The sequence below is a fragment of the Salminus brasiliensis genome, chromosome 19 (assembly GCF_030463535.1).
Source record: "Salminus brasiliensis chromosome 19, fSalBra1.hap2, whole genome shotgun sequence".
Lineage (NCBI taxonomy): Eukaryota > Metazoa > Chordata > Actinopteri > Characiformes > Bryconidae > Salminus > Salminus brasiliensis.
The window spans coordinates 20255546-20282925 of record NC_132896.1 but is presented as its reverse complement, the minus strand read 5'-3'; the positions used below and the strand labels follow the sequence as shown (position 1 = coordinate 20282925).

General features: G+C 41.5%; 1 protein-coding gene across 2 annotated transcripts in view; it reads left to right on the top strand.

Moving 5' to 3' along the window:
* The window catches only part of afap1l1a (actin filament associated protein 1-like 1a), a 41736-nt gene extending 14559 nt beyond the window's left edge, over positions 1-27177 (top strand). Inside the window, exons 1-19 of one of the 2 annotated variants that reach the window (XM_072663637.1) lie at positions 4592-4922; positions 11654-11779; positions 12767-12850; positions 12945-13030; positions 13660-13771; positions 14323-14421; positions 14548-14756; positions 15446-15625; positions 15839-15922; positions 18795-18858; positions 19236-19388; positions 19874-20085; positions 20804-20949; positions 21048-21105; positions 22528-22633; positions 23362-23529; positions 25295-25470; positions 25771-25896; positions 26287-27177. In XM_072663637.1, coding sequence (XP_072519738.1) covers positions 4886-4922; positions 11654-11779; positions 12767-12850; positions 12945-13030; positions 13660-13771; positions 14323-14421; positions 14548-14756; positions 15446-15625; positions 15839-15922; positions 18795-18858; positions 19236-19388; positions 19874-20085; positions 20804-20949; positions 21048-21105; positions 22528-22633; positions 23362-23529; positions 25295-25470; positions 25771-25896; positions 26287-26313 — 2253 coding nt within the window. In that variant the 5' untranslated portion in view covers positions 4592-4885 and the 3' untranslated portion in view covers positions 26314-27177. Of the gene's footprint in view, positions 1-4591; positions 4923-11653; positions 11780-12766; positions 12851-12944; positions 13031-13659; positions 13772-14322; positions 14422-14547; positions 14757-15445; positions 15626-15838; positions 15923-18794; positions 18859-19235; positions 19389-19873; positions 20086-20803; positions 20950-21047; positions 21106-22527; positions 22634-23361; positions 23530-25294; positions 25471-25770; positions 25897-26286 lie in introns of those variants that run through there. The other variant, XM_072663638.1, reaches the window with a different exon arrangement.
* Positions 27178-27380: the final 203 nt, after the last annotated feature.

The following is a 27380-nucleotide window of genomic DNA, read 5'->3' as shown; positions in this document are numbered from 1 at the left end:
AATTAGTAATTCAGAATATCCTGTAAAACAGGAACTCTATTTGACTTCCCAAAGAACCTTTGAGCTGAAGAGTTTCAACAAAGTCTTTTAAAAAGCCCCTTAAAAAGCTTTCGTCTGGAGTGATGGGTGAACAGAGTGTTATGAAACTTTAACAGTATTTACATATTACTTTCCCATCAATCAGATTTTCATGATGGTGCCCTGTAAAAAATAGAACTTATGTCCTGTTAATTTAGAAGGGATAGAAAGAAGGGATTACAGTTGTCTAAGGGATTATTTTAATATTATTATTAATATTACCATTTTAAATAGATGGTGTCATCTTACATAACCCCCCCCCCTTAATTAAACTCTGACTGTAGGTGTGACTAACCTCTCTGACTACACCGTATGCACTCTGAAGGTTTTTCCCATGTCCAGATAATGGGCTTTTAAGATTTTTCTAATCTCTCAATGTTGGAATTTCAGTGTGATGTCAGCTGCTCTGGAGTTCTGCACGGACTTGGCCCTCTCTCCTGCAGACTTTTGGATGTTGCTGATGTGAATATGCCTGGAATTTAGAGGGATGTCTTCGTGGCCGAGTGTGGTTTGAGAAGGATTACAGTGTTTGGAGTTGCTTTCAAAGTTCCTGCCAGGAGCTATCGTTGCATCTCATCCTGGCCTATCAGCCCTATCAGAAAACAACACTTTCTTTATTCGTTACCTGGATGCGTCATGGAGATCTTTCTGATCATCCTCTGTAAGCAGTGACTAAGCATACGGTATGCCGTCACACAGTGTGGTATTGACTGATTATGACTTGAGTTGTGGCTTTTGTAATCCATCTTGCTGTAGCATCTTCATTGAGTCACTTGTTATGTCCATCATGAAGAGCCACACATCAGATTAGGGGGCAAAGCAAACATCCTGTAACAGCCCAAACATCTGCCTCGCCGCAGGATATCCATATTTGATGAGAGACGTGGGGTTTATGTTGGAGGGCTTTCCCTCGATATTGACTTTGGGAGTGCTTAGGCAAGATGTCATCTCGCAAATCTGATGTGGTATAAAAGAAAGCTGTGGGGGGACTGAGTGGAGAAATCTGAAACCCACTTATGGAGCCCTCTCCCACTCCGAATTTGTGCCATTTAATATGGATGGACTGCAGCTGTCAGCCCGTATCGCTTGGCCGAGTTGTTTGTGAGGTTCTATTAGTGTGTGTCCTTGCTTGTGTAGTTTCAGCAGACTTTGGGCTTTCTATGTGACACCCATGGCCCTCTGTGTGTTTGTGTGGGTGTCCTCCCAGATGCCTCTGAAGAGGTCACAGGGCAAAGTGCTCTGTCGTTGTAATACTGTCCGCTCTATGACAACTACAACAGTCTGCAAAGTTCAGTCATCCACCAAGCGTTGACATCAGAAGAGTGAGTTATGGTCTTATTTACAGCAGGCCTGAACTTTTTAGCACTCCTAAAGCAATAGTTCGGCAAAAGGTCTAATTTACAACATTCCACCGTTACCCCAAAAGTAGCAGCCAAGACATGTTTGGTGTGTGAAGTTTGGTGCTGAAGCTACGAAGCTAAGGAATGGAAGCTTGTACCTCACCAATTATCATTGTGCAAACTGCACGTGTTAATCATAACGCAGTTGTATAATCCCAAACAGACTTGTTTACTGACACTGCATGACATACTGTTATATGTAGATGGTCCAAAAGTACACTAAACTGAGCTAAAACAGTCATTGGAGCCATCTTGACGCCCTGTATGTGCCTTTTTGTCATTTGCATTCCCTAATTATATGTGTCTGCCAATACCAATCTGATCTTTTTTTAAAAAGGGTAAGATACTGAAATCCCCTTATTTTTGGTAAATGATTTTAGAATGTGACATTCTTCAATACTTATTTATGTTTAGGTTTAATTTGGTAGCCTAATTTGTAAAAATTACCATTCTATAGTGTTTAATATCTTGTAATATAGTAGGACTGACCTGCTTGATTCAGCTCCCAGGTATTTTAAATAGTATGTCCACCTTCAGAATCGGCTTAGTATAATGGGTCTCAGCATGTTAGGAGGACAACAACTAGTGTTTTGGGGCAGGCTTTAGCCTAGATTCGCATTAGAAGCCTCAATAAGCAATTCCAACTTATTTGTTCAGATCAGAATTGGCTGACATTAGTGGTTCACATTCACAAATGTAAGTGAGCTATATCTGTCCGTAATGTGAACGAATAATGACACATTAATGCTCATAACCTCCATTAAGCACATTCATACAAGCAAAAAGACACATAAAAAATCTGACCGTTCACATTCATGCTGCATGCATGCATCCGTATCCGATCTAAGATCACCTATGAAAGTGACTGATCTGATCTGTGTGACATACCATTCACATTCAGCCTGGTAATGTGAGGTACAGGCAGGGTAGAAAGCAGAAAATCAGAGGCTTTTCTGCGCCGGTGGCAGCTTTAACATTTGGAAGGTCGCTGCCACCAGTACGTAATAGAGGGAAAAACTTCTCTATTTCATCATCAATAGTGGCGGCGTTACCCAGCCGGACTACATTCCAGGTTTGGAACAGAAAAAGTGTAATTTATCAGCATAAAAAAATATTTTTGGACAAAATCATCATTGGAAAAGCTGTCTGCTAGAACACAGAGGTGAAAACGAAGGATCTAAACTGAATCAGGCTTTAAAAAAATACTCAATTACTGCCCAGCCTGGATCGACATTCTTAGTTTTAGCACATGCATGAACAACACTACTGGAAATTCTATAGCGACTCATTGTGCTTTGAGACTTATATTGAGGCATGAAGGTTAGCATAGTGCTATTCAGTGGTGTCAGCTTCCATTACTTGTTAGCTGCATTAAAGGGAGATTCCACCATTTAAAATAAAGATGTAAACAAAGTCATTCAGAGTGGCTTGAAGTGAAATGGAAACTTACACAGGGATGGTGATAGTAAACAAGATGTCTGCAAGTTTTTATTTTATTTTATTTTTTTTACAGCTTTTAGGGAAAACTGTAAAATTGATTTAAAGAGATGCCATATCATGACGTATTCCGGCATCTGGACAAAGCATTTCTGCACTCACTTATAAGACTTTGGTCTTTCATTTGTCCTCGCTTCTAAAGGAAAAGTTAACTTTTTTGTGCCTGCTTTATTGCTTCGCTTTCATGTGAGATGTGAGACCACCATATTTGAAATTTGCCCTCATAAACATATCACACAGTTGCATAACTGTGGTCCTATGTGGCGTTAGATCATTGATGTGGGGTGATGTCTGGGGTGAAATTGCTCTTATCTGCCCTGCTTTCGGCACACGGCTTGTAGCATTGCACTGCGTCATCCCACAATGCCTCTGCTGTCTTTTTAACAGGACATGCTTTCAGGGGTGTTTAGATGTAAAAAAAAGGACAGAAAGAGTGTCTGCTTTCAGGCTTTCAGAAGCTGAGAGATGGAGCCACTGATATGAAGAGCTTATCTGAGCATGTGTGTGCGTGTGTGCCTGTGTGTACCTATGATGATCCGCACACGCTCATGAGCACGCCCTTCAGATAATCGACATGTCCGATCCTGCGGAGCAGTCTGGAGGTTTTGTCTGCGGGGCCGGAGCAGCCTGTGCACGCCAGCAGCTGACTCCGCTTCACATGAGCGAGCACAAGAAAGGGAAGTCAGACTCACCTGAGCATAGCTGGAGAATGACTCCGCTGTGTATTAACTTAGTGCCTTGAAGCCCAGAGTAAGCTTTGGCATAGGCACACACACAGATATAGTGTTATATATAGTGTGCTTTCACAGTAAGAAGGTCAAACCTGCCTGAATTGTCATGTATTGAAGTGCAGTGCAGAAAGTATACAGTGAAGGGACAGAGCAGGCCTTCTTCTCAAATGTGGTCAGGGTTGGTGGACAGGGCATGCCTTCACACTCTCACTCAGGCTTTGGGGGGAGGTGTAATAGTGAGTGTGTGTGTGAGTGTGAGTGTGTGTTTGTGTATGTGAGTGTGAGTGTGTGTTTGTTTTGAGCCTTTGTGAGGACCAGATATCCTCATGATAAAAACTGATCTCTGCTATGTCTGATCCACTGAAACCAGCACAACACTCACAAGTGTCACTGCAGTGCTGAGAATGACCAACCACCCAAATAATATCTGCTCTGTGGTGGTCCTCTGGGGTCCTGATCATTGAAGAACAGGGTGAAAGGAGGCTAACAGTGTATGCAGTGAAACAGATGAACTACAGTTTCCTGTATGCTAAGTGGAGCTGATATAATGACCATTGACCATTTGACCATTTGAGATCATCACAGTGTGATAATGGTGACCAGTTAGTAGATGGATTTTCCCTTTGTCGTGTTTTTTTTTCTATAATGAACAAAGCATTTCCATTTGGTTTATATATCATATTTTATAGTATTGATCATGCGCATTAATGTGCATGTCTGATTGGCATTACTCAACTACAATACTGGGTGAGTCAGTGGAGGTACTCACAAGCATACTAATACCAACGAGTGTGTGAATGTGTATGTGTGTTTACACAAGGCCTATCCCAGGTGCTTTAGAATCCCTTAGGATTGCAAATGGAGTTTGGGTGCCTCCACTAGCCACACACACATAGTGAGCACCCTCCCCCAGTGATACATCAGAGCAAAAAGGGAGGGTAAATTCCCCTGTTATACAGCTACCCTTACTCACCCCGGAGAGGGAAACAGAGAGAGAGAGAGAGAGAGATAGGGGTGGGAGGAACTAAGAGAAAGAAAGGTAAAAGCAAGACACCTACATTGACTCATTTTCTGTCTGGCTCGACCCCAGTGTGCTGTCTCCATTGTCTCTGACCAGTAGTTAGACATTTACAGCTCTTTCGAGGCTGATTGTATGACTTTTCACCAGCCTGGTGGAAGATGGTGGGCCTGGCTGTCTCTTCGGCAGCTGTTGCTGGTAGGTGTTTTATTACTCATTCTCTTATTTTCCCCTTTCCCCCACTCCTGGCAATGAAGTAGTACTGGACAGCTCTTGCATTAGTTCGAATGACTTCCCTAAGGGCTAGAGCGAAGCGTATCAGTTTGGTGGAGCTGGTTGTAAATGGGGAATATCTGAATCCGAGTGTGCTAAATCAAATCAAACACCTGTTTCTGTAGAAATTATAAATGGAAATTGCATTCACAGTGTCTTTTTCTGCGAATGGCTTCATGGATAAAATTTTAAATCCTTCACTCTTATAAATGACCCAAAATATCACCCTATTTCTGCAAGTGTAAGTACAATACACATGAAGATTTTTCTTCACTTAGGTGTTTAGTGCATTCCTGGGTGGTACTGTGATTCTCACATGCCAGCAAACTGCTGTCTCAGTTTACTAGCTCTGCTTTTGTCAGCTTAAAGGTGTTTAAGTGGGCTTTCTCAAAGAGGTGAGGAATGTGTCCAGGCTTTAAAGCCATTGTGTGAGGTGGTGAGTGCTAAAAGCACTAGTTCAGCTGAGGGGAAACCACCAAAACACTGCTTCCAGCGCCAGATTCCTCATTACAACTCGAACATTCCGGTCCCAGCTACATCTCTGCTGGCGAAGGCAGAGTGAGCAAGACAACTAGATAATCATCTGCTATAAGACTCTCAGATCTCGCTGACGGACTGAGAATGCTTAGGACAGGCTTGATCTGAAGGAAAACAACAAACACCCCTGCCATCAGTGGAGCCCGCAGGTTGGCTGGCCGTGGCTTGGAGTGCCGGTGTCGATTTCTCTGTTCGCAGTGCAGCGTTTTGATGTGGTGTATTATCAGAGAGGACCACATGTGCGGCTCTTGGGAGGGGAGTGGGCATGTAGGCCTGTGTTGTGCTTGGCTTTGGAAGTGACCCTCCACAGGTGCAGCAGAAGATAAAGAGGAGCTCAGATTGTTTGATCTCCACCAGTGAGAGAGTTACACTGTGGGAATCGTATACGCTTCGCTGAGCTGGTGTTGCTTTAAGCTGGTTGTAACTGGTCCCAGAGGAGGCTTTTTTCATTAAGAAATCTTAGAATGTGCTGCGTAACCTGGCTGGAGTGATCCTAGGCCTTGCTCAACAGATATGCTACTTTTTCAAAAACAAATTAACAGATTAAAAAAACCCTGACACCTGGATAATGGTGCGATCCAGTTGTTTTTGTGTGCAGTCAAGGCAGTAAGGCTGGCTGATATAAATATAACAAAAATATAGCAGCATGATGCTTGGAATACATTGTCAGATGCAATATTTAGTTATCTTTAGGACTAATTTATGTAAATGACCTTTTTTCTAATGGACTATTCTGCACTGTGCCTAATTATAAACATCTGTCTGTGCTGAATATGCTCATCAAAGTTCGGATTCTTTGAGGCATGGACTCCACAAAACACCTGAAGGTGTTCTGTGGTATCTGGCACCAAGACATTAGCAGCAGATCTTTTAAGTCTGTTGTAGGGTGGGACCTCCGTGGTTTGCACTTTTGGTTGGTACTGACGATTGCATACCGGGAACCCCCCACAAGACCTGTTGTTGTGGAGATGCTCTCACTCAGTTGACTAGCTATCACAATTTGATCCTTGTCAAAGTTGCTCAGATCCTTGTCCTTGTTCACTTGCTGTTTAATATGTAGATTCCACAATTTTACAGGGGGGGGGTAGTAACAAGATAATAAATATAAATCACTTCACCTGTCAGTGATTTTAATTGTATGGCTGGTTATGTTTGTAAATATGATCACTTTCATGGCCAAACATACAAAAGGGTCGTTTTTACAGATAGGTTCCTTATATAGACTGTGTGGAGTAGGTAATGATCGGTATGTTTTGAGACTTTTCCAGTGTTTGCATACTAGTACTTTTTTATCTAAAAGTGATGCCAATATCCAATAAATTATTGTGGGCTGACACCCAGTGAACGTCTTGTTACTATGTGGTTTATGCAAGTACTTTACACTTGTTTCTTTTTCTAATAGGCTCACTGTAAAAGCTCTGAATTCATATAAAGCTGATATTTTGTATTATGGTTCATGATACAGAGGATTACTAACACACAATGCAACTGTCTTTAGCAAATGACAGCAAGGATCGTGATCATAGGGCCAAAAAGGTCTAAATTATTATTGCTATTATTGAATGTTAGATTGTACCCTTCCTGACATAGGGCAGAAATTCATGAAGCACACCAGCAGATTTACCATGATGTTGAATATCATTGCGGGAATGCATCATAATAGAGGATTACCACCTGTGCCTGCATGTGCTGGTAGTAAATTATAAACCAAACCATAATGCAGACAAAGCATTAATGATTCTGACTGTAAATAACTCACTAAAGCTCATTTAAATAAATGCATTTTGTGTTACTAGAAACTCTTGATGTGCATATCCACACTCAGCGGATCGAATGCTGATCTGGTTTGGATTGCGCATCAGAGCAAACATTACATTTTACATTAAAACAACTTGATTATTATGAATGTATAAATTCTGTCATGTAAGGTATGTATAACAGCACATATAGAACTGTAGAGTTATGTAGAGTTTATTATTATTATTTTGCTTTTGAAGGTTCTGTACAAAACACCAAAATGGTCTTGGTTCTATACATGGAACCATCATCTTTACCATAGAACCCTTGATTGAACCCATTTTTTTAGATGTAGTTGGAGGATGTCATAATTTATGGCGTTACTTACCTACAGAAGCTTGACGTCCATTAGATACCTTGGTTAGCTTCTCAGTTACAGCATTTTTTTGACTAATGAATAGATTTCACACTCAAGTATCCATGACTAATGGCACTTCACCACGCTTCCTCCTCAGTGGTTTCAATGTGATGGCACCCTTACTCAAACTGCATAGCTCATGATTCTATGATTTTCCGTATTTAGGGCCTTCCCAAAGAAACTGCCAACACTTTACCAACTTCCAGTTGTTGTGGCACATTAAGTTGCTAGTCAACCATGTCTCCTGAAAGGGGTCATCATTAGGGCAGTGTGGTGAGCTAAACTGGCTTTTTTCTTTGTGATGGCAGGAGCTTTGTGTCAACAAGTCTGAATAGAGAAGTTTTAAACATTTAAACATGCATGCTCGAACAACATACACACACTAGTGGGAGTCTGCCCTGAAGGCAGCTGAAGGGCATGATCGGAGGAAGTAAGGTGTTTTTGCAGAACAAGAATAATCAGCAAACAAAAGCCTTTCTGCTTGCTGTTATGGCCCTTGGATTGAAAAAAACAGTGAACCCTTTTCATTACAGCTCCGGTGACCTAAATTTCTGATAAATAATTTCAGTGTGTGGGTGTATGCAACTGTATATGTTTTGTGTGTGTGTGTGTTTCCGTGCGGCCCATAAACTCTTCACCTTCCCCATGGAGAAAGCTGATGTTGACTCGTATTGACATAAAGACTTCAGCAAAGGCTTAGTTTGGAAGCCCGAGTTTCAGCAATAGATCTCAAGTCATCTATTCAAGTATAGTATCATAAAAATAGTATCAGCAACTGGGTGATGGTGGAAAAAACTCTTACAAGACCACCACTAACATAAGTTGTTTTGTTGTTCTGAGGTAGATGCTTATCAAACGCTTCAAAGTTGAAGTACCTACTTCATTTATTATTGCCTTTGTATTGAAATTCAAGAAATCCAAGGTTTCTATGTTAACCAAGGTTTCTTGGTATTTCTGCCAGTTGTGGCCAAATCCAACTACTCACAAAACCACATAAAATCCTGCTAACACGTGTATCTAATAGTAGCTACATTTCCGTCCAAAAATGAGACATTAAGCCCCTTTTCCACAGGGCAGTGCAGTTTCCTGGGGTCCAAATAAAATATTTGCGACCTGCTTTGGTTAAAATACCAAAAGGATCCAGTACAACAGCAACAGCTCTCACCCTGTTTCAACACATTTACATTTATGACATTTAGCTGACGCTGTTATCCAGAGCGACTTCCAGGGTTATTCATTTTACAGAGGTGGGCAAATGTAGTGTTAGGAGTCTTGCCCAAGGACTCTTATTGGTCTAGCGCAGCACAGTCACCCAGACCAAGAATCAAACCCCAGTCTCCCACATGGTGTGGTGTTCTTCGGAATGTCTGGTCCGACTGTCTGTTCCTTTAAATACTATCACCCTGTTGGCCTAATAGGATATGACTGCAAGCTGGGATGCTATCGCCTTCTTAGCAGAGTAAAACAGGGTCGCTGTCGCCCTATTAGCAGAGTAGAACGAGGCTGTGAGTCAGGATGTTATCGCCTCGTTAGTGGAGCAGAATTAAGCCGTGGTTCGGGATGCCATCACCTCGTTAGCAGAGTAGGATGAGACCACGCCTTGGGATGATATCGCACTGCTAACAGAGTACAATGATGTACAATGGCCAAGATGCCATTTCCCGTTTAGCACAGTAGAATGAAGCTGCAAGCTAACCTGCCATCAGCAGCAGGTATCCTTGTAGCATGGAGGCAAGATGCACGCCTTGCAGTGGCTGGTTAGCTGCGCATGCACGTTTCTAAAAAGTGACTCTTTTTACAGTTTCTCTACAATTTCAGATTAAAGTTTGTGCATAAAGTTTGTCCAACTTCTCAAAGGAACACATATGTGGACGGGGGATGCTTTGGTCAGCTGTTCTCCAGCCCTGTTATTGTGTATGGTACTTTACGTTGACATGGAAAGAGCCTGTTAACATTGCCTCTCAGTGTACAAACATTGTCTTAAGAGCATGGATTATTTTGAAGGAAAACATGGAATGGTCCAGAACTGTATTGTCCAGTCTGGCTGCCCTCTATTTCCTTATTGCTCATGTTTTTGTTTGTCCTACTCTACTCTCTGCCTCGACATGAATTAAAGTTTTGAGTGTAGCTCATTGTCTGAGGAGGTGCCATATGAGAACGCTTCAGGTTCTGACCCATCACGCCTGTTTATCGCTGTAAGCCTCCAAGCCCTAAGGTGGATGCCTTGGCTGGACTCCCCCGCTGTCCAAGCCAAGCTGTCCAGCTGCATGATGGACACAGACAATCACAGCCGCTCCTTTTCGCGCCCCCCCCCTCTTCCCTTCCCTAGCAGCATGAGTGCTGCGGGCCATGCTGTTGATTATGAGCTCATGTCCTCTGGGTCAAGAGGTGTTTTTCAGAGCACGTTTATTTTCCTCAAACAAAGCCTGGAGAATCCACCCACACCGATAGGCCTCCTGCCGGAACGCTCGGCCCTCAGGGACGCAGATTAAACTCTTGATTTATTATTGCGCTCTCTTTTGAGCCCCCCCAAAAACTGGGTGGTAGATTTGTTTGAACTTGCAGCGCAAGCACGGATTGTGTTTTTTTTTTTTTTTTCATTTGCTTACTATGCAGGTCCAAATGCACAGGTTCTGAATTCGCTTTTGTAGGTCTTCGATAAGGACTGGGAGCATGCAGCTCAGCAGGCATTTACTGGTGTGCCGACTGTGCAGTTTGTGGGCGGCAGCATCTGTTGCAGCATCCCAAGAGTGTTAGACTATGTATGTCTCTCCTCCAGTGGTAACTGAGCTGTTCTTTGTAAGCCAGGGCTGAGGTAGAGTTACTGTGAACCTGGAGGATTGTTCTTCAGGCGTAGCAATTATTGTGTGAAGAAGAAGGTGGAAAGGTAAAAGAGCCAGGAGTGTTCATACTTTGACATGCCAAGACGATGTTGAGTAACTCAAGGCCTTTACATTTTACATTCACTGCAGATCCATGTATTTTGGCAACAAACAATAAGCTTGCAATGTAATTTTCACATTTGTGGACCAAGCATTATGAATACTAATTCCATGGATTTAATGAGCAGTCAGTAAGGTTCAAGGTATCGTCTGAATGGATACTAATATGGACACTAACCCAGAAGACTTGTGTAATTGTGAGTGCATTGCAGAACCTATGCAGATGATCTCCAAAAAGACTCCAAAAGACGGATGATGGCACTTTACAGCTGACACATGACTTGGTGTGTTGGAGCCCTTACAAACAGTTGTGTAGCGCTGTGAATAGCACAATATCTTCAGTTTGGATTGTCAATCAAGGCAGAAATGGTACTGTTGTACCAGTTCTGTATTCCTCTACCATTGTAATATGCTCTGGCTCTTAAAAGTAAATGTTTAGAGTAGGTGTGTGTCATTTGGGTTATGTACTCTCCTGATGTAGTCTGGGTGTTGGTCCAAAAGGGTGGGCAGCTTGCCACAGGTTAAAGGGCATGTCTTTGTTTCCATATGTTTGTGTGAGAAAGGGGGTGTTGAGCTAGCCCGGCCGAACGATCCGTTCCGCAGAGACCTGGACGAGAACTCTGGAGCCCTACTGGGACATTCTGTGGTCTAAACCTGTTCCAAGTTATAAGGCTGCTAACCTGTCGTCATCTTTTTGCCTATAACTCCTACTCTCTGCTGACAGTGCTGAAGATACTCTGTGGAATATAATGTTACACTGAACCATGCATCCTGATCTTCCTCTCTTCTGCCCAGGAAGCACATGAGAGGCGGAGAGGTAGACGAGCATATCCACCATAAAATGTGCAGTTAATCAACATTAGTGACACTCCTCATGTCTCTCCGCTGACAGTTGTTTTTATTTGTGTCGTCATGCTGGGGTCATTAGGTGATCTGACTGAATTTTTGCTGTGACACTCAGAGACTCTGAGTATAGTCTGGTGCCCAATGACCTCTGACTTTGACCTTTTTTTATTCCTCAGCTATGGAGCTGTTGGTGACTGAGCTGAACTTGCTGCTGAAGCTGCTGGACCACGAAACCTTGAGCTCCGCTACAGAAGAGAAGAAGAGTGCAGTTAGGAACCTGCTGAAACAGCTGCAGCCCTCAGGTGGTTCTTTGTGATTTTTTTAATAAAATGATTTGCAGGGTTGTTTGTACTTTTAATAATTTTGACAGAAAACTGAAATAAAATGACAGAAAAACATTCAACAGTTTAACTTGTATTTAATTTTTTTTTTTGCAAACAAAATGTAATGTCAACCTTAATTTAAATAAAGATTTAGAAAATCTTAACAATATTGGAGGTTATAATACTGAATTATTTGCCAGTATTGTAAGATACTGAATTTTAGATACTTTGACAACTCTAATAGAAAACTGGGTTATGTTTCAAATTAAAAAACTTGTAGTATGTACACTTCAAAAATTTACTGTTCTTACGTCCCCATGATAGAAACTAAGCTGCCTGATTTCATTGTGTTTGTGATCGGTCACAAAAATGAATGCATTTACACATATCCGCTTATTCAGTCTACAGTTTAGCGCCATCCATTTATGCTGAAATTCTAGTTTAAGCCCAGACTGCTTTTTGAAAGATGGAATAATAAAGGACAGCCAATCAGAACAAAGGTCATATATATATATATATATATATATATATATATATATATATATATATATATATATATATATATATATATAAGTCACTTACAAGTTGTTTATGTAAAGACAGCCAGATAAGCCAAAAAAAATAGCCTGATTTTTATTTATTTCTTTATTTTTTCATGTTTTTTTAATGTTTGACTAGGTCAACTATTATTGTTATTAAAATCTGAGGACTCAATTAATCATCAAATTGACTGATGGATTACTCAATTAGAAATGTATTCAGCAGTGACAGACCAGGTCTAAACTCATCTAAACCAGTTTGGAGTCTGGATTTTAGCAGGGAAACATGCCTTGAAGTCAATGCTGACCTAATTCCCACTACATCTTGCCCAGGTTCAGGAAACTAGATTGTTAATTAACATATGCTTAATTTGTTTTCTTGTCCATCCTTCTCTTTCCTACCACAACTCTCTATACTCTCTTTAAGTTACTGGAACAGACTACATGTACATGAACGCTCCTGTCTATAGAAATGGCACTAGCTTTGTGGAATCCCTCTTTGAAAAGTTTGGTAAGTAAGAGCGGCTCTGATGTCGTTCCCTCACTACTGCCTGCTTTTGCTGACAATTCTGTGCACTAAAAGTGTTTACATATCCTTTCCACAGATTGTGACCTTGGTGACCTCAAAGTCGAAGTAGAAGAGCAGAAGAAAGACCCAAGCCAAACACCACAAACATCTCCAGCTAAACCTGTAAGAAACCCCCTTCTCATAAATATCTTGTTACTTCGATTGCTAAGCATTTTTCCTGAGGCGGCGGTCATGTTTGAGTGAAATATAAGCCCTGGTGTCCGTTTATAATAAGGGTGGTGCTCTGTCAGGGTGAGGTATGGCAGGAAGATTAATCACCCAGCACTGGAGCCTCTCTCCATCTGCACAGCAGACTGAGGGCCAGCTAGCCATCTTTAAGTCAGTCACAGTCCCACATCACTGTCCAGTCAGTCCTGTGGCCTGCTCCCTGAAGGGCTGTGATGACTTAATAAGGGAAAGAGCTTTTCCAGGCTTTCCATATACACACACTGTGTGCGTTTCTATGTAGCGCCTTGTCCTTTTATTGAGCCTTTTATTAAAACAATGCTCATCGCTGAAGACTGCCATGTATTGTTGTGCTTGTTTGTGGAGCATGTGGATTCTCATTTTTTACTTGCTGCAGGGGCCACATATCATTGTCACTGGGCTAACTTGCTGAGTGGTGGTTCTCTGCCATCTTGGTTGGCCTCGTAGCAAGGGGACTTCTATGGAAAAGCAGATGTTGATTGAGGGGAGATGTGTGGAGCCAGGCAGATGATTTAACGCTTTTGTTTCACCCGCTTTTTCACCAGAGGACAGCTGACTCGCCCCCTCCCCTGCCCAACACTCCTCCTCCAGAGGATTACTATGAGGAAGCTGTGCCACTCAGCCCAGGCACCATGCCAGAGTACATCACCAGCCGCAGTGAGTTTTGTCTCCTCAGAATTAGTCTTCCACTATTTTTTTTGTCCTTGAAAGATCTAAAAACCTTTAACCATGTATTAGTTCAGCTTGGATGATAATGTAAGTTTAGCAGACCCCCCCCCCCCCAAAAAAAAAAAGACAATAGTCATCTAATTACTATATAATTATGAACTGTGATAGCTTCAAATGTTGCTTAATAGTTTATAATGATATGTAAATTCCGCAAAGATGGCATGTGACACTTATTAACATTCAGTGGTTCTTCATATTTGTTTGGTCACAAACCAAAACATTGTCAGTTGCTGCATTGCATGAGATTTTCTGGACATTCTTATGCATTTTTCACTCATGTACCAGAGTACCAGAGTATTTATCTAATTTGCATACACACAGCATTCTTTGCCAGACTTCCAGACCAAACTGTCATAATCCTTCCAAGTGCAGTTCATGGCATGCATTTGTGTAGTTAATAAGTCTGTGATGCTCTGACCTGAGCAATCTGACCTTTGTTTGGAATGTGTCCTTTACCACCTGACCCTGCTAACCTCTAGGCAGTTCCAGTCCTCCGAACTCCATTGAGGATGGGTACTATGAAGACGCAGACAACAACTACCCCACTACCTGCATGAATGGCCGGCGCAAAAATTCATGTAAGTTTGGAACACAGTGGAAGGTGTATAGATGAGGCCTAGCTCCCAGTCATTTTACATTTTTGTGACATTTAAAGAGTGAAGAGTTGTGTTTCCTGATCTTTGCTAATCATTTTTGATTCCCAGATAATGATTCAGATGCTTTGAGCAGTTCCTATGAGTCATATGATGAGGAAGAGGAGGAGAAAGGGCAGCGTTTAACTCACCAGTGGCCCTCCGAGGAGAACTCCATGGCCCCAGTAAGGGATTGCCGCATTTGTGCCTTCCTGCTGAGGAAGAAACGCTTTGGCCAGTGGGCCAAACAGCTCACTGTCATTCGTGAGAACAGACTGCAGGTGAGGCAGGTTCATGCTCATTCTTCCCTTAGCCATCCTAGCACTGATCTGTGAGTACAATATTTTCTTTTGTAAAAATAAGCCGTTTTGGAAAGAGCAGGTGGGGAAAAGTAAGTACTTGGTACTTCAAGTCAAGTCAAGTCAAGTCAAGTGGGTTTATTGTCATTTCAACTACATACAGAGTACACAGTGAAACGAAACAACGTTCCTCCAGGACCATGGTACAACATAGACAGTGTATACAAGACACAAGTGCAACACAAACAAACAAGTGCGGACGCTTTTGTTTCACCCGCTTTTTCACCAGAGGACAGCTGACTCGCCCCCTCCCCTGCCCAACACCCCTCCTCCAGAGGACTTCACTTATACCTAGTGATGTGTTACTTTCTAGTTACATTACTGGTTGTTGTTGCTTATAGGCTCTGTGTACTTTGTCTTTGGATCATACATGTGTTGTAGACCTTTTTGCCTTATCCCAGCACATATGAACCAAGCACACTGGCACAGGTGCATTGGAAGCTGTGAGAGAGCAAAAATATGGTCCAGCAAGGACCCTGGGGACAATATTGTAAACCACAGTTCTAGAATTACAAACAATACCCAGGAAAGACCTGTTGTGATATTGATCACCTCTGTGTTGTGCTTACAAGCTCTCAGCTCTTCATTAACCTTGTTTGTTTCAATGCCAGTGCTACAAAAGCTCCAAAGACCAATCCCCCTATGTGGACCTGCCACTCAACCTGTGTAACGTCATCTACGTGCCCAAGGACGGGCGGAAGAAGAAGCACGAGCTGCGCTTCTCCCTCTCTGGAGGAGAGGTGCTGGTGCTGGCTGTCCAGAGCAAGGAGCAGGCTGAGAAATGGCTCCGGGTAAGCATTGTAAAGGATTTTTCAGGTCATGCAACCAGAGCCGTGTGACCATCCATTAAGAATACACACACAACTAAATAGACGTGTCCTGAGCGCAGGCCAGAGACAATATTGCACAAGAGAAGAATTCCTTTGGTGGAGGCACCCTAAGTGTGGCTGAATCTGTTCACGCGCTGAGGTCTGCTGATGTGTGATTTCTCTGTGTGGTTTTAGGTGGTGCGTGAAGTAAGCAGTCCAGGGAACGGGCTGGACAGCTCCACGTCTCCCATGATCCCCAGAAAGATAGAGTTGGACAAGGTAAAGGGCCTCATGAACTTCATTATAACCTCAAAGTGGACATATGTATACATACAGTTCATGTCTTTTATAATTCATCCACACACTTGGATAGCATCCACGCTGAGAGCAGAACATACATGGAAAGGCCCATAAGACATACTGTTTATTCCTTGGTCATCCAAATGGTGATCTCACTAAAACTGTTGTGCTAATGAACAAATGATCTCCCTCAACAGGGTCTACTCATGATTATAACAGCTGACACCTATTCCTTTCTGATTTCACAACATCCAGAATTTCTGTGCTGTCAAAACGAAACCCTGTACCTCGTGGTCACAAACCAAAACATTGTCAGTTGCTGCATTGCATGAGATTTTCGAAACCCTGTACCTCGGAATGGGTAACTTTAAAGGGAATGAAAGTTAAAGCCTTAATGATGTCTAGAAAGCTCATTTATAAAACACCATTTAGACATTTTCCACCTGGTTAGTTCTAAGCTGAACTGCAGTAGCTACTTGCTGCTACTCGTGTACTATTTAGGGAGAAATTTAAGATTTAGTCCTCTCATTCAAATGCTACTTAAAGCAACAATATGTAGCATTTTTACCTGAAAATAACAGTATAAAAATAATTGTGATGCTTCACTCACTTGTAGTAAGAAGAATAGCATCTCTATAATTTCCACTGCTGCTAACTAACACTTTTGAGAACTGGCATATTTGATTCCAGTTCTGTGTCTCTCACCTTGTCCAGGAATGCATGTGTAAAGCTTTACCTTAATGGGTGGCCCAAAAAAAGAGCAAGTTACACTTACTGACTGTAGAGAGAGCATCGGAACATGCCCTCAGCAGATCACACAAGCTGTATGAACAAGTCAAGTCAAGCGAGAGGCAGTAAGCGCAGATGGATTGGAACCATTGTCTGTATATATAGTGTAGCCTATACTGGAATGGTTGGAACATGCAACCACTGCCCTAATTGGACTTTGTGTTCACCCTATGAAAACCACATGATTTTTTATGTTCAGGTTTTGCGTTAATGCCATAAATATAATGTTTAGTTATTGAAAATGATCATTTGATTCTGATTGTTTTGCACAGATAGTGCTGTAACAAAACACACTGCTTTTTAAATGTGATCTAATAAAGCTAATAAGACGAATGCTTGTTCTGACCATTTAACAGCCCATTACCATTTGATGTTAATGAAACAGTATTTTTTGAGTAATATCTGGCCAGTTCTGTTCTATTCACGAAATGTGAAGAACATGTGGAGGTGTTTATGACCATGACAATTCTGCAGCTCAGAATGAGAGATTATCTGTCTACCTTTCAGCGTGTAATTAAAGTCTTCTCTCCAGCAGAAAGTGATGGCTGTGTGTATATGTGTGTAAACACTCTGACAGCGTGTGTCTGGAAGTTTAACTGCTCAGAGCATGCTCACCATCTGCTTTGATTTGGAGGTGTCACACTAAGAGCAGTAAATCGCTTTCTGGCAGCAGTAAATAACACATAATGAGTGAGAAAGAGAGCTGTTGCATGAAACAGAATGATGTCTATAAGGTTGTGTGTGTATGTGCAAGAGAGGAAGAGTCTGGGAGGAAATGGAGCACATTTAGCCTGATTTAGCATTGGGCTCTGAGGGGTAGACTGTGGTGGGCTAGGGAAGCTACTGCTGGGAGTCTGCTTCCTGACTAAACTTGCTCTGGAGCTGACTCCCCACTGGAGCTTTAAGACAGGCATTTTCTTCTTCCGTTTTCTCTCTTTCATTCTCTGGGCCACAGGCTACACAAACTAGCCTACACTGTTATCGACTGTAGACTAAAACAAATGGGACACCAGTGGTCTCATATGGAAGAATGCATATAAAGCACTGTGCAAATTGTACTCTATATATAATATGTAAAAAGCTCTGTATTTGATCAGTATGTGTTTAGCTGCTGAGTGAAACACTAATATAAGAAACATGTTTAAATAACATGAATATAGTAAGTAGTGCCTTTTTTGTGTGCCAGTATGTTCATTTCAACATATCTAAACCTAAGTACTCTCATTCAGTACCTGGTTTGGCTAATCAGACCCTAGTCATGTTAAATGCTGCTGTTGAATTCAAACAAATCTATACAGTGCCTGAGACACCCAGGAGAAATCTAGAAACAAACCATTGTACCTCTAAGTGGCTCAAAAGATATACACTAGCTAGAACTATATTATCACATGGTGCTACGAGTACTAGAAGCACTAGGAGGGATGGGACAATACATATAATAATAGGGCCAATGCTTGAGCGATTATGCCACATATAAGGACACTTCCCAGCCAGCATGCTCATGGGCTAGGTGGGTTCCAGGTAGGCATGGACTCTGGGTGAGTTTATACATGTTTTGTTACTAGGACCCACTTTGTCTTCCTAAATGGGCCCCATCATTACAGATCACCTTAATCTCACATGGGTCCATTCTAGGCCCCGTTGTGCAGTCTACAACCCAAATGCGACCCATACTTAACCCCTCCCAGTCCCATCACTGACCTTATGTGGGGCCAACATGGAGCCCTTGGACAAAACATTCTGGGTTCCAGTTGGGACTCACATGCACATGTTTTCTGAGTTATTTCCAAAAAGTCTGCTTAGGTGCCTTAAGGTTTGCACAGTGCTGAGTATTTCTTTATGTATCTTTAACACAATTTAGTGTTACTTAAACATGCATAGCATTTTTAACTACAAACTACGATTAAGCGTTTACCAAAAGATACATTTTTATTTTTAATAATTTTCATTTTTTGCTTTCATTTATTTCTATACTTTCAGTCAGGTTTTTAAAACATATACTGATAAAAAAGTATTAAAGTTTAGTCAAGCAACCATGAGAGCCTTATTCTTTTCCCTTTAGAGACTATCAGCTGACTCAGACAGCGTGCCCAGTGGAGAGAGTGTCCGAGACATTCGGGAAAATGGTGAGATTCCTTTTTAGAGTTGACTGCTATTCTTTACACATTCCCTAAGGAATACTGCCTTTGCATTCGCATAATTGGGTTAAAAGGCTTTTATTCAACTTCACAATGGCCTTGTTCCACCTTCCATTTTCCATCAAAGACAGGAAGTGGCTGAGCAGGATGTGTGTGTGTGTGTGTCCCCATTTTGCCCAGTAAGTCTTCTAAATGGTGTCTTTGGCCTAATTTCTCTTCAGCATCATGTGATTTTCCCCATTCTTCAGCAGCCTCCACAGAGTCATCATTATTAGTGTGAAGAGATGAGTGAGAAAACTGCTGGTCATTGGTGACCTTTCTTTAAGCTTAATTACAACGGATGTGAATGTGTGTGTTTTCTTTAGGTAAGACCAAGCGGGGTGCGCTTTCAGAGCTGACAGGCACAATGAGCAGAGCAGCAGGGCTTAAAATCACCAGGATCATCAGTTTCTCTAAAAGAAAGCCCCCTCTACCTGGAGATGCTCGGACCACATCCTTTTATGAGGACCCTCGTTGTGGTACGAGCCATTTGTTCTTGTTCCCGTTGAAACATTACTATGCTGTCACTTACATCATCTACCACTTTCAGTTTTAAATAAAATTGGTTTAACAAAAACATTACATTAGCAGTTTAGGAATACAAATCCTGATACAAATCCTGAAGTCTGGAAACCATGGATTTCCTCCTGTGAGACTTTTGCTTTGTCTGGCCTTTACTACAGCTGCCTTAAGTTAAGTCATTTTTGGGTCTTTCTGGCAAAAAGTAGAGCTCTATACATTTCGGACTTCAGGACTTATCCTGCTACCTCCTTGAGAGAGAACAGTTATTGTTGGTACAAAGTAAGTGCAGCTAATGATCTGTCAAGACAAAGGAAAATAGTCCAAATGTCCTTTTGGTTACTAATTCTAAGGTAAGGGTTATCATTAAGTGTAGCCATGGTACTATTTAGCTACAGTCGAATTAACAAACAAAAAACGTGTGTGTACGTATGTGTTTTGGCAGGTTATCTGAGTGTTCTCGTGAATCAGTGCTGGAAGGAAAAATGGTGCAAAGTGAGATCTGGCTCCCTGCACCTCTACCAGGAGAAGAGTGATCAGCTGAGTCCTCGCACCACCATAACCTTGCGTGGCTGTGAAGTGGTCCCAGGCCTTGGGCCCAAGCACCCTTTTGCCTTGAGGATTTTGAGAGGAGGCACTGCGGTTGCAGCTTTAGAGGTACTGAGGTTTTCCAAAGATGGAAATAACTGTGATTGTAACTCTGTATGCTCTGTGACTTTTATTACACCCTAAGGATTACTAACCAGTGACTACATGCAAAGCAGTGCAAACTTTCCTAAATTATAACAGTGGGGAAAAAGCAAGAAACCACTGGTGGTTCTGAGAAGTTTAAGAGGTTGATACATTTGGTAAAGTATGATGTACAGTCTCCACCAAAAGAATTGGAACAGTTCTTTTGTTTTTGCTCTTTTTCCAGTCTTCTTTTAAGGAGGTGAAATGCTCTGTTTCTTGATTAAATTGGCCAGTCTAAGTCTTTTTTCTATTGTCTTGCTGCATGATTAAGTACCTCCCAATTGCATTAATTGTTCATAAATTGACATGCAGAATGTTTCTGTAGACCTCTGAATCTATTCTGCTGCTGTCATCAGTAAAGGTATGCCTGTGACATGCCACTACCTCCATTACCACCAAGGTTAATCTTGGTCTCATGAAACTTGATTCCAGAATGCTTTGTTGCAAATCTCTGTATTTCTTTGCTAATTCCAATCTGACAGATAGATAGGCATTGAGATATTGAGATATCCCAGATATCGTCACACAATATTAAGGGCAGCTGATTATAAAAATGATAAAAAAAATAAGAAAATAATAAAATAGAAAAATTGAGTGATAAGAAATTCTTATGGCAGCCTTGTTTTGTTGTGCTTGGTGACAGGCGAGCTGCTCCGAAGAGATGGGTCGCTGGCTAGGAGTGTTGTTGGCAGAGACTGGTTCCTCTGCTGACCCAGAGTCCCTGCATTACGATTATGTGGATGTGGAGACCATCGCCAACATCCGTACAGCTGCCCGACACTCCTTCCTGTGAGTGAGCTAGAATAGAGTGAATGGATTCGATGGGTTTCGCACTGCCATTCACAATGTTCCTCTCTCATGGTGTTCATTTTCTCTTTCTTATTCAGATGGGCGACCTCCACAGATTCAAGGACGTACGATGAGGTCCCTTATGAGGAAACAGAGGTTTGTAGGCATTAGTCCACAATCAAATATCCATGTAAACACACACACACTCCCAGCCTGAGAGCCCTCCTTCAGCCTTCCTGTCAGGGATCCACTGCTCTTATGTGGGTCATAATACTCCTAGACAGCGCCCTTTGAAGTGTGTGTATCCCTTTGCAGTGAAGGATTACGCTGCCTGCCGTATCTGCAGCTGTTTGAGATTCTCACAGGCCTGCTCGGCAGTCTGCATTAAAAAATTACACCTCCTTATATTTCAAATACCAAAAGAAGAATCAGGGTGGTTAGGAATGTGTTTGTCCTCTTTCTTCCTGTGTGTGTTTGAGAAATGAGCAGTGTGATAACTGTGTGCAGACAGTAAGCAGAGGGTAAGCCAGGCTGAATCAGAAGAGCCTCTGGCCTCTGTGGAGTTTGTTAACCCCCTGCTGAACCCTCTCCAGCACCAGTAAAATAAAGCACCCCCTTCAGTACGCCATGTTATAATATAGAGCAGTAAATAGGACATTGATATTTTTACAGTGGGCACAACAATTATTTTAATCAATAATTGACATTATATATTCAATAATCTAAAGTGAATTGTTTTGTCTAATGTCACGTTTTGCATGTGTTTAGCAGTTGTGAATATCCTCCAGGCATTTTTAGACATAATCATAAATTCTGAGCTTTTGCTATTGTTTATAGGCCTAGACCATTAGAGCCTTTTATATGAAAAATGTTATGCTACAATACTAGTAACTCAAATGTAGAGGTTGATTACCTATAAATTAGGCTATGATCAAACTTGCAACTGGCTTCTGTTTAAACTATTGGTTATGGCTGGGCATAATTTGAAACCACTTTTCTGTGGTTTTTACTTCAGTAAATTGGCACTCATTGACAAATTATACACTGCTTATTTTTCCTGGTATACACGTGTAATAAAAGATATGTGTGGAACAATACCTGGATTGTTTCAGATGTTTAAACTTAAATTTACAAAATACTGTTTTAAAAATTTTTTTTTTTTTGAAGGAGCAAAGTTATCCAACATCAGCTGGAAAAAAAAATTGGTTTCTTAGTTATGAATTACCAAATAACCAAACACACCCAGGCTTGCTCACTACCAGCTCCTGTTTATTATAAATCACTTATGTGGACCCTTTCCATCAATGTGGAGTAAGTTAGAAGACGACTAAAGTAAAGTACACATCTTCAGTACAGTACAATAACAAATTTCTACTTCTGCTCTTCTCACCCAGGAAGATGCTTGAGTAATAAAGGTGTTGATGATGATGAATCGCTTCATGTTGAAAACATGCCCAAAGTACTGGGTATAGTATTAGGTATCGCATTAGGAACAGTATAAAGTGTCATTCGAAATCAAATATTACCAAAATTTGAAAAGAACGAATTTTACAGTTTTCTTTTTGCTTCCCTATAAAGCAGGTGAAGGAGCGGCTGAAGGATAGCAGTCTGGTGAAGCGGCGCTCTGCCAGCAGTGACAGAAGCACAAGCAAGCCTCAGATCAGCCTCAAGCGCCACGGCTCCAGTGAGTCCCACCATGCTTCTTGTGTACTGCTTTGATCAATAGCTCTGAAATGTAAAAATAATCATCATATCATGTATTATATTGTACATTTGTAGTTTTATATAAAAAAAGGCCCCCTGGTCAAATTTTTTTTTTGTCAATTTTCATTCATTCCTGCACATGCTATAGCATAGTTACTTCATAGTTGGTGAGCTTTTGCATGTAGCTGTGTATTTTATACCACTGGTCCCCATTCCTAGTCTTGGAGCATGCTTGTCATATGCATGAATATTAGAACTAATTGATTAATTAACATGGAAGAACGTGGCAGAGGTGCTGTAGAACTATACTGTTACTATGTCCCTCTCCGAAGAAGAGTCTGAGTGTGTTGCAAGAACTCCCAGGTGTTTGGACTTCCCTATGGTGAAATGTATTAATAGAGGGTGAAAAGGCCTGATATCCTGGGAAAGTTTAACAAGCATACTTGCTGCTTCTCCTTGTTCTCACCAGTTTTAAAGCGGTCAGGGAGAGTTCCCGCACCATCACTTCAAAGGCCTCTCAGCACAGCCCTGCCAGACCGCGCAACCTGAGCTTTATAAGGCGTTTGAATTTTGATCTACAGCTCCCTCCACCCTGTCCTCTTCACCTCCTAGCTGCGGGCTCGGTGGAGGTATTAAGAGCACTGCCACCTTCCCACAGCCCTCTCCAGGATGATCCCTGACCCTTTTCCTGCCCTTTTTACCTTCCAGACGCGAATCAGTACGGGAGGTATGGGAAAACACGGGCGCAGGAGGACGCACGCCGCTACTTGAGAGAGAAGGAGGAGCTGGAGAGAGAAAGGGACAGCATTAGGAATGCACTGGTGTCGCTGCGCAAGAACAAGCGAGAAGCCAAGGAGAAGATGAAGGGGGCATCAGGTCAGATTCAGACACGGCTCTCTTCACCATCAAATGTTTTTTCAGGCCTAGGTCCAAAACTTCCACAAAGTAGGACCATTTTTGTGCTTGCGTGTAGTTTTAATGTGCCTTAATATCTCTTAGAGGCAGGGGATTTCAGGGGCCAGGACAAGCTTTGAGGGCATTAAAGTCATTTTTGTTGAACCGCACATTGCATTTTAGCTTCTGAAATGATGTTAATCTTTCTTATTCTGTTTAGAAAGGCTGTACTACCAAAATAGTCTACTACCACTAAATGTTCCTTTACTGACACAAATCTGTAGCTCCATCTATTGGCCACAGCTTGTAGTGCTCTACAGGGCATATGTCAGAACACAACACACAGCACCACCGATCTAGGGAACATCTATTGTAGAAAGCAACAGCAGATGCTGCTGGGCTTTTTTTTTTACTGGTTCAGCTGAGAGCAGGGCTCAGAGAGTCTCATTCTCTTGAGTATTTTTATTTTTTATTATTTCTGCATGCAAGAAATTAAAGACTCCGTAATCAACTGGAAGAATGTAGTACATATTGGCAAGAGAAATGATCTCAGACGTAGTTTAAATATTGTAATATTTCTCATTTTGAGATTGTTGAGAGAATATTGCAAGATATTTTATCTAGGCATGTTTACTTAATTTTATCCAGGGTTGACTGATATTGAAAAAAAAACTGACATTGCAATGGTTTTGTTTTGCAATATAGATTGCAATATTTAAAGATACAGGTATTTTTTTTTTACAGAATTTGTTGCCAGAAGTTAATAATCCAACATGTCATGATGTTAATAACGCACCCTGTGTATCCAAAATTGGAGGCAAATTAATGATATTCGGCAGGTATAACCGGCCTCTGGTAGATCTGTTATTGAAAATGAGAACAGTGTGAATTTTCCTTTTGTGTCAAGCGGTAAAAAAAATGTATGTAATTGATTTAGATTGCTTTATGTGACCTTGCACATCCTGCAGTGTGACTATTAAGCTTGAGTCAAGTCAAGTCAAGTCAAGTGGGGTTTTTATTGTCATTTCAACTATATACAGAGTACACAGTGAAACGAAACAATGTTCCTGCAGGACCATGGTGCAACATAGACACAGTGCATACAGAACACAAGTGCAACACAGTACAAGTGCAGACAGACAACACAACACAGTACAGACAAAGAGTAATAAATAAATTAGTGGTAGTGTGCAAATTATGCAGTGTGCAATAAATATTAAATCCAGTGAGGTGAAGTTATTAGTGCAAATTGAGATGAGCACATTGAGCACATTGCGATGACTATGCTAAAACAATATATTTTGCAGCCCAGCTTTTATCTAGAAAAACAAACTGAACCATCTATAAAGAGACAGATGCTTTCTTATAAATGAAGAGCAAGACAAACAAGACAAAGAATTATTTAAGCATTAAGATGGTTATTTGAGTCGTGGATCTCCATATAACCGTTGTCTTCACTAAAGATTTAAGAGATTTACTAATAGATTTAATAGATTTACAAAAAAATGTTTACAATTCAGTTTGCCTTTAAGAAATGATCAAATTCAGCATGACATTTCACATTTCACCAAAATTCCAATTAATTTTAATAGTTTGGTTAAGTTTGCATCAGTACAGCAAACTCCTACCCCAATCAAACAGGAAAAGTACTGTCAGTATGTTGTCAGTATACAATCACTTCATCATGGCTTATGGCCTAAACATTCCTGTGGGGTTTGTAATGGAAATGACGTGTATGCTGGTGCAGACAAGCAGAGGCTGGCTCTGGAGGAACGTGTGGCTCAGCTGGAGGAGAGCTGCCGCCTGAAGGAGGGCGAACGTGTGGACCTGGAGCTCAAACTCACTCAAGTTAAGGAAAACCTGAAGAAGTCTCTGGCAGGAGGAGCACTGGGAGCACCTGTGGAGACCAAGCCCTTAAGCAAGGTATTGATGAGCTCGATCACTTTAGCTCTGGAAGACCACTGCCCAGCTGATTTGCCTGCTGTGTTACACAAACTGAATCTGGAAATTAACCTGATGAGTTGAGTCATGCTTGAGCAGGGAAATCATCCTATGCTGGACAGCAGCCCTACATGCTATTCAGCCAACAGATGATGTTACCACCCAAACATGCACACACACCTTTTCCTAGCGCAATATTCACACAGTGTAGATGGCTGCAGATGTGTTTTTATATGTTCATGGGGTTACCCTGACTTGCCTCCTTTTTTTTTTGTTTTGAAGAAGGCTCAGAAAACTGAGGCACAATACATAGAGGCATTGCTTCCAGTAAACTGTGCCTCCGAAATCCGCAAGCGCCCCCCATCCATCTATGCATCCACCAAGGGAAACGTCATGCAGAAGGCCAAGGTAAACAAACACCGTCCAAGGCTAAAGAAATTGGTATTCACAGTGCTGTTCATCATATGGCACAACTAGTACAATAATGCAAGGAGATCAGTCAACTGCATCTATCAGTAAGATTGAATTAAATGCATTTAATGAATTGCCAACTGGGTTTTAATGGTCCTCATCCGTCAATATAGGCTCATCCTGTCAGGAAACCTGGACCATGCTCCAAAATCGTTTTGTACTGCCATGAAGATAAATTACTGGCATGTTGAACCCCTTTTTTGTAGACCTAGTTTCCCGTCTCTGCACAATTAACTTTGCGAAATAGTTTGGATGCCAACACTACTGTTCAGGTTGTGCCAAGAGATATCCTGGAAAAGTGACAAACTCTGTGACCTTTTCTTTCAGGAATGGGAATCTAAGAAGGGAACATAAAGGGAGTGGTGATTGGCAAGGCAGCTTGGACTGTTTCTGTTGAAATGGACATGACTATCTGCAGCTGTTCCCCCTGCAAACTCAATATACATTCAATTACACACACTACTGCTCGTCTCCGAATAACTGACTGTGTGAGCTGGACCTGGCAATGCAAATCGTGCTGTGAGTCTTATCGTCTTGTTTGGACACACATGACATGACATGACGTGCCACTTAATTTCTTGTACACACACTTTTTTTGTACAGAACTAGTTTGTAGCATAACAGACCTGCAGTGATGGAAGATGAGTCCTACCATTCCACAAAAACAGGAGTATGATTTCTGGACTCTTGAACGCAAGCTGTACAGACAACCTGCAGGCAAAAGAAATGTTGAGGCAATAAATGAACTGGGACACAAGGGACAGTGCAAGTGCTTGATCGCTGTTGGAGTAGGTTAGCAAGTTAGGGGAGGTTAAGAAGCGTAGCAACGAATGATGCAAAGCTTAAGATGTGCACGGGATGAAGATGGGATGTTCTGCTTCATCACTTTGAAATGTTGTTCCTTAAGGAGGGGTCATGACTGCTGTTTTGTAAATAGTTTTACTAATTTGTACTTTTATTTTTGACACATCTGAAAAAGGCTTTCCTCAGAGACTTTAACAAAACTGGTGCTATTAATATTTTGCCTTGACCATTTTTACATTTCCTTATCCTGTGTTATAACTAAATAGCAGATATGAATACACTGCCTTATTTTAACTAGCAAAGTCTTTGTATCTAATTGATCCTTTTACTTGTTCCCCCCACTTTATCACCATGACCATTTTAATGTAACACTTGCACTTTATTGTCTTTTGACATAGAGATGAACAAGAGGACACTACAATAAATATACAACTTGTGTTGACTGCTTTCTTTTTGGTTGGGGTACAGCTGAAGGCAAGAGGGTTGAGTTACTTTCTTCCAGCTTCTATACTAGAGTAACCATTTGGGGGTGGGGTGTCTTCAGTTTCTCATTTCCTCCCCTGATCTATTGACTGGACCAAATGGAACCTAAAATATTCACTTAATGGCTGTTGTCT